General features: G+C 32.6%; 1 protein-coding gene and 1 non-coding gene across 3 annotated transcripts; one reads left to right on the top strand and one right to left on the bottom strand.

Moving 5' to 3' along the window:
* The first annotated feature begins 929 nt into the window (after nt 1-929).
* MTR4 (RNA helicase, ATP-dependent, SK12/DOB1 protein) lies at nt 930-10,901 on the top strand. 2 transcript variants are annotated; one of them, XM_068629559.2, is made up of 15 exons: nt 930-1,128; nt 1,206-1,478; nt 1,574-1,774; nt 1,941-2,159; nt 2,233-2,571; nt 2,670-2,774; nt 4,193-4,303; nt 4,815-5,065; nt 6,273-6,396; nt 6,640-6,922; nt 7,020-7,174; nt 8,341-8,490; nt 8,572-8,804; nt 9,407-9,671; nt 10,416-10,901. In XM_068629559.2, exons 2-15 carry the CDS (start codon nt 1,224-1,226, stop codon nt 10,692-10,694), a joined length of 2,970 nt encoding a protein of 989 aa, XP_068485660.1. In that variant the 5' UTR covers nt 930-1,128; nt 1,206-1,223; the 3' UTR covers nt 10,695-10,901. The 2 variants fall into 2 exon arrangements, with proteins under 2 accessions (XP_068485660.1, XP_090149638.1); XM_090293512.1 differs by having other exon boundaries at nt 979-1,128; nt 1,574-1,778.
* A 712-nt stretch (nt 10,902-11,613) lies between these two features.
* On the bottom strand, nt 11,614-11,687 carry TRNAT-AGU (transfer RNA threonine (anticodon AGU)). The gene has a single exon. It is a non-coding gene; the product is annotated as a tRNA-Thr (tRNA).
* Between the last annotated feature and the right edge of the window lie 1,409 nt (nt 11,688-13,096).

Here is a 13,096-nt window from a genome sequence, read left to right as displayed (position 1 = left end):
TTTAGATTTCCTATTTCATAAACATACTTTGTTTATCAAACTCCTATTTTGAAAATATTTTTTTCTTATGTAATCCCTATTCTAAAATCACTCAAAATTATTAAGGATAATTATTGTATTTCAAAAAATGTAGGGGTGCAGGAAGAAATATCCTTGAATTTGTTGGGATTTTTTTTTTTGAACTTTTTATACTTAATCCACGTAATTTTTTAGTTTAATGAATTTTAGTCGTGATTAATTACTTAATCTCCATTTTTTTCTTTTATTCAACTTTTATTATGATGGAAATTTAACATATATACACACAAATAATTTTAGATAAGTCAAAATTGAAAAGAAAAAATAATATGTAAAAAAAAATTAATAAATTGATTAATCAACCTTTTTTCTTCTCTGATTAGACTTTTTTTTTTCAAGTTGGAAATGGAGTGAAGAGAATGATTAAGAATAAAGATTATTTTATTTGATATGTGAAATTTGGTGTAAGAACTTTCTCATACTACCTCTTTCTTTCTTTCTATTGTCTTAAAAAATAAAATAAGAAAATAATAGAGAAATTAGTTTGTATATAAAAACTGTCAATTAATATTAATTTTTAAAAATATTTTATTTTATTTTTAAATAATTTATATGAAATGATAAAATATTTTATTGTATAATAAAATGAAATATATTAAATAAGGATATAACGAGAAAAAGTTTAAATACAGTATAAAAAAAAGCAGTTATTTAAAAAAATTCTATATAAATAGAATCAGAAAAAAATTATTTATATAGGTATATAGGTAAGATATAGATTATATAAGAAAATAAAGTTTCTCACTGTTTGAATTAACAAAAATATATATATATATATATATATATATATATATATAAAACACGCGATAAAAAAGATCAGTAATATTAACGTATCTTTAACGTGGAAAATAATACTATTTTTTATTAAAAACATTTTAGGGCGCGGAGTTAACATTTTATATTTATTTGGCGGAGCAATTGGAGCCCCATTTATTTGACAGTGTTAACACTGTCGCCGTCTTTCGCCGCCGATTAGAAGGCATTGAAGCTGTGTTGTGCTGTGTTGTGCTGTGTTGTGTGGCGGCGCGTAGTATTCCCACACGGTTACAGGTATTGAAATTTCTCTGCGTTAGGTTTAGGGTTTAAGCTTTCTTCTTCCTTACTCTTGTGTACTTGCTGCGAGTCAGAAGTAGGAGCAGAAGAAGATGGAGATTGAAGGCATGGTAGTTCAGCAACCAACGATGGGGTCACTGAAGAGAAAGTCGCCAGAAGAGTCTTCAACTTCAGCTTCGCAGCCACTGCACGATTGTGTGCACCATGTCTCATATCCACACGGTTACACCCACCCTTCTTCTCCGCCCACTCAAACGCACGCAGAACCCGCCAAGAAGTTCCCGTTCACTCTCGATCCCTTTCAGTCCCAAGCCATCACTTGCCTCGAAAACGGCGAGTCCGTCATGGTCACCATTCAAACGAAATTCTAGTTTCTTTTCCGTTTTTGTTTTCTGATGATTGATTTTCTGACTGTTGGAGCTGTTTGTGTAACTTAACTTAGGTGTCTGCACATACCTCTGCTGGCAAAACTGTGGTGGCGTTGTATGCTATTGCTATGTCCCTCCGAGATGGGCAGCGCGTCATCTACACTTCCCCTATCAAGGCTCTCAGCAACCAGAAGTACAGAGAATTTAAGGAAGAATTTTCTGACGTTGGCTTGATGACCGGAGACGTCACCATTGATCCCAATGCTTCTTGTCTGGTAGGTACGCTGCTCCATGGTTTTAAATTGCGGATACCGTCGCTGTTTTATCACGTGTTGTGGTGGTCACAGACGGTTTATTAGAGCCTTACGTCTCTCTTCCGCTTTTAGTTTTCCTTAATATGGAATCATATGTTGTCTCTAAATTGAAACTTAATTGATTCAGGTCATGACTACGGAAATCTGGCGTAGCATGCAGTACAAAGGGTCTGAGATCACTAGGGAGGTGGCTTGGATTGTTTTTGATGAGGTGCATTACATGCGTGATCGTGAGAGAGGCGTGGTTTGGGAAGAGAGTATTGTTTTGTCGCCCAAGAATTCGCGTTTTGTGTTCCTGTCTGCCACTGTCCCCAATGCCAAGGAATTTGCTGATTGGGTGGCAAAGGTCGTGGATTGATTTGCTCTTTATTACATTAGTTTTGTGGGCTTTTTCTCTAATGCTTTTTGCTTACTTGCAGGTGCACCAACAACCTTGTCATGTTGTGTATACTGATTACCGACCAACACCCCTTCAACATTACATTTTTCCTTCTGGAGGTGATGGTCTATATCTGGTTGTGGATGAAAAGGGAAAATTTCGCGAAGACAGCTTTCAGAAATCTTTGAATGCTCTTGTCCCTGCCACTGAGGGTGATAAGAGAAAAGAGAACGGGAAGCGGCAAAAGGGTTTGGTGCTGGGTAGAGTTGGTGAAGAAAGTGACATATTCAAGATGGTGAAAATGATCATTCAGCGTCAATATGATCCTGTGATACTGTTCAGCTTTAGCAAAAGGGAGTGTGAGCTTCTTGCAATGCAGGTAAAGTTCAACTTGCTGTTCATTATCAAAAACTCCGTTTATTTTCTTTCCGTTCTCTCTTATGTGACACTATCTCTAATGTCCTTTTGTCTCTGTAGATGGCAAAAATGGATCTTAATGGGGATAATGAAAAGGAGAATATAGAACAAATATTTTCTAGTGCTATGGACATGCTTTCAGATGATGATAAGAAACTACCCCAGGCAAGATACTTCCTTAACTTGGTGTTCTCCCCACCTCTCAGGGGCAAATACCACTGCATATGCATATTGCTGAGTTTTAGCCCTTCTCATTTCTAGAATTATTCAACAAAATAAATAAGTAGAGGTTCTTATTGATTTTAACTCAAGGCCCTTCTTTGGTGAGGAAAAAGTTGAAACAAAGCTCTATTTTCATTTGAGTTGTATTACACCCTATAATTGAAGAAAACAAGAATGTCATGGGAGTATTAGGCCTGGACTATTAGGGAGCTTAACAAAGTCCCTGTTAGACAAGCTTTGATGTAGTTGTGATTCAAAATTCAACATTTTATTTCTCGACGACGATATTGGATTATATTTTCAAGTCAAGCATTTAAATTTTGACATGGTTGTTTGAAGGAAGTTTCCATCTGATATTTCTCATATGTACAGGGAGATTCAGCAGCTTTATTATTCTGAATCTTTTTTTTTTTTTTCTGTTGTGGAGGATATATTATCCCTCTGCAGTTTTGCTTTCCTCCCTGAGAATTTGGTATTCAGCCGAGCTCAATGGTATCATGTGTTCCATATGAATGACCTCTCCTAGTGAGATACTTTTGTCGTTGTAATTCTAGTTTCTTTATCAAAAGATGGAAGTGTCAAAGCATCACTATGTTATTTGGCATCTCAACTATGCTGGCATCCCAAGTACCATAAAAAAAAATTAAAGGAGACATTTTGCCAAAGTATTTAAAAGTAGGTAGATAGAAGTAGGACTGCTCAAGGGTAGGCAGGAATATCCAGTGTTCATGGAAAAGGTGTTTGTTGTAGCATGTTTGATTTTGTTTAAAGCTAGGAAATAATTTCTTATTTCTCAAAATCTCAAAATCAGTGGTTGTTTCTTCAAAAAAAAAATTAGCCAAACGCAAACCTAGTATCGTTTTTTATTCATGTTATGTTAAGCGCTGCCGTACAGAGAAAGTGCATCAGCTGGAGCTTTGGATTTCTATCTAGAGAGAATTTTTTCAAGAAGAAATCTTTTCTGGTTAGGGAAATGGACTCTGGTGAAGTGTTTTAAGAAGAAAGTCAGTAGAGTCCATGAGCTGAGTTCTTGTCAGGACAGGCATAGCAGTCTAACCCGAGTAAAGGGACTGTAACTCACCCACCTTTGTTCCTGAAGTGTAAATTCCACTTTTAATGAGGACATTTAAAATTGTTTATGGGGGAATAATGTTGATTGGAGAAAGATTGTATGGTTGAGGAAAACCTCTAGCAGGAAACATTACCTGTTGCTGAATCCTCTCTAAACTTGTTTGATGTTTAAGCTCGTCCTTTCATAACCCTGTTGCTTTCTGATTAACTGTCTAGAAATACAATAATATCAATGTCATTGCATGTTGAGTCACTTTTAAGGTTTCCTTATTTTTTCTATTTATTTTCAGGTTTCGAACATGTTGCCTTTGCTGAAACGTGGAATAGGAGTACATCACTCTGGTTTACTCCCAATTCTAAAGGAAGTGATTGAGATCTTATTTCAAGAAGGGCTAATAAAGGTTTGTGGAAAGAAATCATGAGATAGAATACTTTTTTCATCTGTATAAGCCATGAACCTGTGATATAACTGTGTGTTCACACCTTAGTTAAAAGCATAAAATTACGTACCTCAGTTAAAAACATAACTACATGCTGGCAAACAAGTTTATTAGTGGTAATGGTTGATTAGTTAATAACAATTATAGCAATTTGTTTGCAGGCATCATATTGTATCCGCCCCTATATTAGTTAATTATATAAATCTAGAAGTGGGTATTTTTATAAAATGTTATTTTGTTGTCAAGCCACATGGCTTGAATTTAAAATCTCATACTAGTTAGGGGTTCCCTGTCCTTTTTTTTGCTAAATTGTTGTCCATAATTTTTAATCCTTCTGTGATTACTATTGTATTTTAGGAGCAAATATATTTTCTTTTCATCTTTGGTCTTAGTATTATTGATACATTTAACCATCCTTGTCTGATTGAAACTATAAAGTCTAACGATTCTAACTTGAAATATTTCTCTTTAGTGTTTGTTTGCCACAGAAACATTCAGCATTGGTTTGAACATGCCTGCAAAAACTGTTGTTTTCACAAATGTCCGCAAATTTGATGGGGACAAGTTTAGGTGGATATCCAGTGGAGAATATATTCAAATGAGTGGTCGTGCTGGTCGACGAGGCATTGATGAACGTGGTATATGTATCCTCATGGTTGATGAGAAGATGGAGCCTTCTACTACTAAAAACATGGTTAAAGGGGCTGCCGATTGTTTAAACAGGTAAATTGTTGTTTTAATCTAATTTTAAAGAGTTTCTTATCTTACAAGGTTCTGCAAGATAATCGTTTACGGGTCCATTTTGTTAGAGATATATAGTCTTAATGATAATGAAACTTTGCAAAATGGATTTCTTGTTGGTGTACATCACTATCCAGTACTTATTAGTGGCATAAACTCTACAGTGTTTCTGATGAATGCTGGGTTAGGTAGGGCATAGTCTGGGACCTTTTATCTTATGGCACATGGATTTAAAGGACAATTTATATCAAGATATTTAAATCTTCTTAAGGTTTATAAAAGCGTGCTGTGTTTTTGACAAATCCTGCATCTTGAGATTTCTTTTGATGAGAAGCTTCTTTGGTATAGATTAGGCATCTGACTTCCACTTGATGTCAAGCTCATGTGGTGTGTGTGTCTGTGAGAGTTTCTCTTACAAATACTGAGGGATTTTGCACTCTACATCTTTAATGTTTGCTTTGTTCTAATTGTTTGTTTCATTATTTATTTTTTAAGGAGGATCTCATATCCTCCTAATTTTTTATAATCATCTTCTCTGTCTTAATGATTTTATTCTTTTATAAAATAAATAATTATGCTTTATGCATTTTTAAATTAATTCATGAACGTTCTACTCTTTACTTATTGATGCCTTATATGTTGCCAGTTATTAGCTTTCCTACTCATTTAAAAAACCTGCTAATTTCCAGCTTGGTAATTATCTCTTTAAGTAGAGAGAGATAAACCAAAAGGTGAAGAATGGAGTTAGCTTCTTGTTTAGACAGTTTCCTGAATAATAGCAAAATAACTTTTTTACAAGCTTTTATTGATATACAAAATAATATCACTTCAAGTTACAGATGAAAAATCTTATAATAATAGAAACATACATATCTTACACTCCTTATTTTTCTGTGACAGCTTATTGTGAGAGTGACCTTGATGGTTAGTAACTGAAACTAAGTGCAATATAGGTTTTATTGGTAATTGGAAAATCATCCATTATATCTAACTGTTATGGTGATGTAACTTGTGGCATAAAAGATAATGCCATAATGGAGACTGTTTAAAATCTAAAGCATGATAACATGAGCTTTTGATGATATTCATCCACACACAAAAATATGTTTTCTATTTTTCATATTGTAGCTTGCATAAATAAATTATCTTTATTCTCTGACATTTACACTGGCCTTCCCTTGCGTTTCAGTGCCTTTCATTTAAGCTACAACATGATTTTAAACCAAATGCGGTGTGAAGATGGTGATCCTGAAAAATTGCTCCGTAATTCTTTTTTTCAGTTCCAAGCTGATCGTGCCATTCCTGATCTTGAGGTTTGTTTAAATTTATAAGGCTAGAAATAAGAGCTGTTATTTTTGTGGGTTTGGGTGTTCTGTAGTGTGATAAGGTTATGCAGATCATTTGCTATCTCTATAAAATTTAAGTTACCTCTGATGCATACAATATTCTTTATGATTGTGGGTTTAAAGTATTTCTTTTTACTATTAAACTCGAAATTGGCAAATTTGATTCAGACAGAAAAAAATATAATTTTTCTCTGTTTTTTGTCATTACAGAAACAAATAAAGGTGCTTGAAAAAGAGAGGGAATCAATTTTTATTGAAGAAGAAAACAGTTTAAAGGATTATTTCAATCTGCTGGAGCAGCACAGGAATTTGAATAAGGAGGTCCGTGACATTGTGCTATCTCCAAGGCACTGTTTACCTTTTCTACAGCCTGGGAGGCTTGTTTCACTTGAATGCACTTCAAGTAATGAAGATCTAACCCCCATTTTTATCGAGGACCAGTTGACTTGGGGGTTGGTCGTTAATTTTGAAAGGGTAAAGAGTGTTTCTGATGGTGAGAATTCTTAAATGATTTCTAGTGATTTATATACACCTTTGTATGTTGAAATTTTAGTCTGTTTATATCATAAAAGTAATAATGAAAATTTCAGATGATGCAAGTGTAAAACCTGAGGACGCATCTTACAATCTTGATATTCTTACAAGATGTGTTGTGAAGAAAGATAACATTGGGAAAAAATCTATTAAGATCGTTCCTCTTAAAGAAGTTGGAGAACCTCTAGTGGTTTCAGTTCCTATCTCTCAGGTAAGTATTTTTAAACTGTTTAACAGATGTAATGTATCTGCAAAGTTGGGACTTTAAAATTTTGATTTCTTTTATCAGATTGTACTTAAACAGAATATGATCTTTCCAATCTGTCGGATGGTTTAATTATGGTTGAAAAACAGTAATGTTCTGAAGAAGTGGAAAATGGAAGAAACATGAGATGGAGAGATCATAGTATTTCATCTTTGACTTAGAATCTCCCTGGACAACAGAATAGCAAAGCCCAAATTAACACATCTTTCACTTGAAAAACACAGAATTGCTCCGACCATATTTGTATTTTGTAGTTGCACTTCAGAACAATGTGAATGCAGAATAGATCACCTCTCTATAAGAATTGGAATAACCACCAATGACGCTTAAATTTACCAGAAATGTCTGTGCCTTAGCTTGGACAAAAGAATGCATTCATCATGCCTATCTACCAGCCACCACCCCACCCTTGTGACTCCTTGTATCACATCTGTAACCACAACTCAACCTTCTTTACAGAGAGGACTGGCTATTTACTCATAATGTTTCAGTTCAAAACTGATCTACACATTACCTCTAAGAACAAGACTAGGGATCTTGCTGTGACTTTCGTGGCCTTCACTTAGGCTGCAGTACAAGTAGCCAGCTTCTCTACCCGCAATTAATTAGTAGTTTAACCATGTATTTTATTCCATATCAATTCTTAAATATTTCTTTTAAGGTATGTTCAATAGTGGAGTTCTGGAGGGAAAGGGAAAGGTGGAACCTTTTTTTAATAAGAATAAACACAAGGGGAAAAGAAAAAAAAAACTAGTGTAGGAAGCATATGATGACTACATTTAAATCTTTCTTCTACATATTCTGTGGATGGAAGTGTTTTCTGTCATTGTTCTCAGCTTTTGTCCTTCCATACCTATTATCCAAATAGACATTCTTGCTTTTAACTTGTTGATTTTGTTTACTCTACGAAAACATCATTACAAAATACACTTTTGACACTAGATGCTTAAATTTTTACTTTTTAGAAGTTCCTTTGAAATTTATATGGAATTTAAATTCAGTATTTGTGATCTGATATTATCCAAACCATTGTTAAAATGTTGATTTTAATGTAATAGTATATACTTTTTTTTAACTATGATTAATAAAAATTTTGTGTTTTACTGTAACAGGTCAATACGATAAGTAGTCTGCGTTTATTTATACCGAAGGATCTTTTGCCATTGGAAGCACGAGAAAACACACTGAAGAAAGTGTTGGAAACTCTTTCTAGATTTGGTGAGAAAGGATTGCCCCTTCTAGATCCCGAAGAAGACATGAAGGTATTTCATGTATTCATTTGTTCTTTTTTTCCTTTTGAATCTTTCCTGATTACACAATCATCCTTTTGATTTTTTTATCAGATTCAAAGCAGCTCATATAAAAAAGCATCTCGTAGGATAGAAGCTTTGGAGAGCCTATTTGAAAAGCATGAAATTGCGAAGTCACCACTTATAAAACAGAAACTGAAAGTCTTACAGAGGAAGCAAGAACTGACTGCAAAGATAAAGTCCATTAAGAAAACATTAAGATCTTCTTCTGCTTTAGCTTTCAAGGATGAACTTAAAGCGAGAAAGAGAGTTCTTCGGAGGCTTGGGTAAAGAAACTTGTCTAGTACTTCTTTCGCTCCCTACCCTTCCTTTTTTATTGTTAGGCTGCAACCTTTTTATATCAAAAGTTTCTACCTAGTAGTCCTGAAAAGAATTAATTGCTCCCTTGAAATAATATCTCAGTTTTTGTGTACAAACGCAACAAAAAACCATATGGTTCTTTTCCATTTGAAGTCCCCCCCCCCTCTGGATAAGGTGGATTAGTCATCCTCTATTCTCTTTTTCTTGTAGTATTTCTTGTCCCCCCCTAACTAAAGAAATGCAGCACAGTGGATGTTAGTACAGAATGGTTTGCTGATTTGATTTTTTGCATGTACTTTTTAACTTTTCTTTGCTTTAACCTTGTTAAGTTAGAGACACTGAACCATCTTTACATCAGCAGTTTCATATGTATTTGGTGACAGAATACTTCTTAGAAACTATCAAATAGATCTTAATCTCTTACAGCCAACTTTTAAGGTCAAATTTGTGAATTTGGCAAATTTTGTATAGGTTTTATATATGCTTCTCTCTATCAGAAAATTTCAGCAGCCCTGTTTGATTAACTTCTGTTGATGAAAAGGATATTCACGTCAAATCTTCATTGCAGATATGCTACTAGTGACAATGTGGTGGAGTTAAAAGGGAAGGTTGCTTGTGAAATTAGTAGTGCAGATGAATTGACCCTAACAGAATTAATGTTCAATGGTGTCTTTAAGGACATAAAGGTGGAAGAGATGGTTTCTCTCCTTTCTTGTCTTGTCTGGCAAGAAAAAATCCATGATGCTGCCAAACCTCGGGAAGAACTTGATCTGCTTTTTATGCAATTACAAGACATTGCTCGGAGAGTTGCCCAACTTCAGCTTGAGTGCAAGGTAATTACCGAATAAATATCTGGCGTCTAAATGCATGAACATTGTTTTTCAAGTTTATTTGTGAAAATCTAGGTCAATTATTGTATCAGCTGAAAATTAGAAAAGTTGTATGCAAGTTAGTTCCATTTTGAGGATGGATGATTAGGAAAACCTTGTTGTCAATTTGATCACTTCATTTTTTTTCCAATGCAAATTGATCAGATTTTCAGTTATGGTTCCACTTGATTGGGCAAAATAGTGGACTTGTCTACTACTTTTCCATATGTTATGGGATTCCTTTGATACACTTAATTTTGAGTTAGGTCCTTAGTTATCTTCTCATGTCTAAGCCATTCTATACACACCCTCCATTCCTTATTATAAATCATTTTTAATTAATTCGCATAGATGAAGTTTGTTTAAATTGGTTAAAGGTCTTAAATATTTTTAAGAAAAGGCCCATACTCTCCAAAATTGCCTTTATTTGAAAATCCTATAAATTTTTTTAGTTTATCTTTTCAATATTAGTGATTAAGGGTAGACTTGGAAAACAATATTTAATGTTTAGATACTTTTATACAGTGCTTTCTGAAAAGGAATTGGGTATATCCTTTTCTCCCTTATCAGGGTCCAATACACTGCTTTTCCTTGAATACTGTATATTTGTCTGTTTACTATCTTGTAGCTTTCTAAAGTGTCTCGTTTTTTTAGTTGTAAAATGCATTAACAAGTTCTTTTTCTTGCCTTTTTTTAAAAACTAAATAGGTGGAGATTGATGTTGATAGTTTTGTCAAGTCGTTTAGACCTGACATTATGGAGGCTGTGTATGCTTGGGCGAAAGGTTCTAAGTTCTATGAGATCATGGAAATCACACAAGTCTTTGAAGGTAGCTTGATTAGAGCAATTAGAAGACTTGAGGAAGTTCTTCAGCAATTAATAGCAGCAGCTAAGTCAATTGGGGAAACTCAACTTGAGGCAAAGTTTGAAGAAGCTGTGTCCATGATCAAGAGGGACATTGTCTTTGCAGCATCCCTGTATTTGTAGTTAGTTCCTTCTACAAATTATTTATTACATAATTGATAGAGGCAACGGAGAATCATGTGGAAGGACACCAACTACATGATATCACCCTGCTTGGTTTTGATCTCCACTAACACCACCTTCTATATATAAAACCATTGTATCTTCAACCAGTAAAATGCTGGATATTTACTTCAAAATGGAAGGGAATACTCTGAACTGTTCTATTAAGTTACATGTGAGTTTAGATGAGCAAAATTTAGCAAAAAATCAACCTTTATATTGCATACTGTTGGAACTCAGATAGGTGATACATTGATAATGTGCACATCCATAAAAATAAGTTATTGAGTAAAAGTGATTCGTTAGTTCTTTTATTTTCCAAATTTGTTTTAAAATATTTAAACAGTCACCAGCGAAAAATCTAAAACCAGTCAGAACACACGGAAATAAATTTGTGTTATTATTATTTTATGTTATGTAAGCCCAATCGGATAATTCTCATAACTTTTAGATCCTCCAGTTAACCGCTCCTTTGAAGTTGTACTGATTTCTTTCCAACTATTAACTACTTGAAAAAACAATAATCTTTCCTCTTTAATCTAATAAATTATAACAACACAGTAGCTAATGCTAAGTCCAGAATTTCTTCTATAGGGACATTGACACAATATAATCTCTAAAAATGTAGGACACGGAGACACGAATCTATATATTATATAATTTTAAATTATATAAATTAAAAATAAATATTTATGTGTAAAAGTATGTTTCAGATTCTTTTGGAACCATAAAGATATTTTTCATGACTGGTTCAAAAGAATTTGTTCCTTATTTTTATAATCATAATAAAAATTTATACAAAAAAATTTGAGTTTTTAAAAAATTATTGTATTTATACCTTTTAAAATTGTGTTAGAATTAAAAAATAAATTAATAAATATGCTTTCATTGAGAGTTGAACTCAAGACCTCCCGCTTACTAAACGGGTGCTCTAACCAACTGAGCTATGAAAGCATTTGTCATAACTTCAGGTAATATAGATAATTCGAGTCCCCATTCATTCTTTAAATATTATATAATATTTGTATACATTATAACATATTACATGACTTAAATGTGTGTTCTATGTATAGCTTCTTAATAAACATGGATGGATGTGTTTATAATGCTATATTTGTTTTTCTTTTATATCAATATTAATAATAATTACAATAATATTAATATTATTATTAATAATAGAAATAATATTAATAATAATCATAATAGTAGTAGTTAATTATAATAATAATAAGAAGAATAATATTAAACTATATATATATAAAGGGATTCCATTATATTATAATGTCTACCTTAAGTGTCCCTATTAATATATTGTGAAAAACATAGCCTGCATAATAGTTAAATTGACAAATGTCATGTAATTTTTTCTCTTTTTTTTTCTTTTTTTTTCAAATATCATGTAATTTACAAATGTCATGCAACATGGTAAAAGTATTTTAAAAATGTCATGCAATATAGATTTTATCTATTTTATTTACTTACATCAAAAAATATATTAAATAAATTCAAATTTATAATGTAATAAACATAATTATATTAAAACAATTACGTCATCTGTTTCATTCTCAATGCTAGTAAAGATTTAATTCTGATTTGTTGTTACTAATATAAAACTGAAAACAATAATATAAATAATAAGTTTTGAATAGGAAAAAATTGTGTTTTTTTAATGAATTTTGGTTACTCTTTTTTTTTTTGTAAATTAATATAATGAAAAAGTTGTATAAATTTCTTCTACTCGTCTTTCGTGCTAATTACTTATGCGAACAAAATTAATCTAATTTCAATTCATTATATTAAGTAGTAGTCATTCAGGTGTTTACTAATAAGTGTGAAATCTCACATTTGTCAAAGATGGAATACCCTCGAACTCAATACCAACATTTATCAATTGACGAGGGTCGAAGATCATCGGACTCAATACCAAAACGTATCAATTGTCGAGGGTCAACACTCTCGCCATCAATACTAACAAGTATCAATTGCTGAGGGTCGAACACCATCATACTCAATACCAACACACAATTTTATTCTAACCTAACACTTAACATAATATAAATTAATAATAAATACTAAATATACAAATTAAAAATCATTAAATTAATTATAAATATTAAATAATATAAATCTATCTACCATCTAATAATTTAATAAGTCTATTCTAACCTAAAAACAAAAATAATATAAATTATAAAAAATAAACAAATTAGTAACATTAAAAAAATTAAACAAATTTAAAGCACCACAAACCTTGTGCGTGAAGGCAACGGTGGTAGTAAAGAACGGCGCGACAACGACGACGAAACAAATAGAGAACAGTGAAAACCGAAACACCAACATTGAAGACAATAAAACAGTACAAA

The sequence above is a fragment of the Phaseolus vulgaris genome, chromosome 8, assembly GCF_051622355.1.
Source record: "Phaseolus vulgaris cultivar YP4 chromosome 8, ASM5162235v1, whole genome shotgun sequence".
Classification (NCBI taxonomy): Eukaryota; Viridiplantae; Streptophyta; class Magnoliopsida; order Fabales; family Fabaceae; genus Phaseolus; species Phaseolus vulgaris.
The sequence above is the reverse complement of the archived record's forward strand: the minus strand, read 5'-3'. Positions and strand labels throughout refer to the sequence as shown.

Excerpts from the sequence above, each read along its gene's own strand:
- MTR4 (XM_068629559.2), top strand. The coding sequence starts at position 1,224 with ATGGAGATTGAAGGCATGGTAGTTCAGCAACCAACGATGGGGTCACTG. Across the intron at positions 6,397-6,639 it reads GTGCCATTCCTGATCTTGAG|AAACAAATAAAGGTGCTTGA; the intron begins GTTTGTTTAAAT and ends TTGTCATTACAG. Across the intron at positions 8,805-9,406 it reads AGAGTTCTTCGGAGGCTTGG|ATATGCTACTAGTGACAATG; the intron begins GTAAAGAAACTT and ends TCTTCATTGCAG.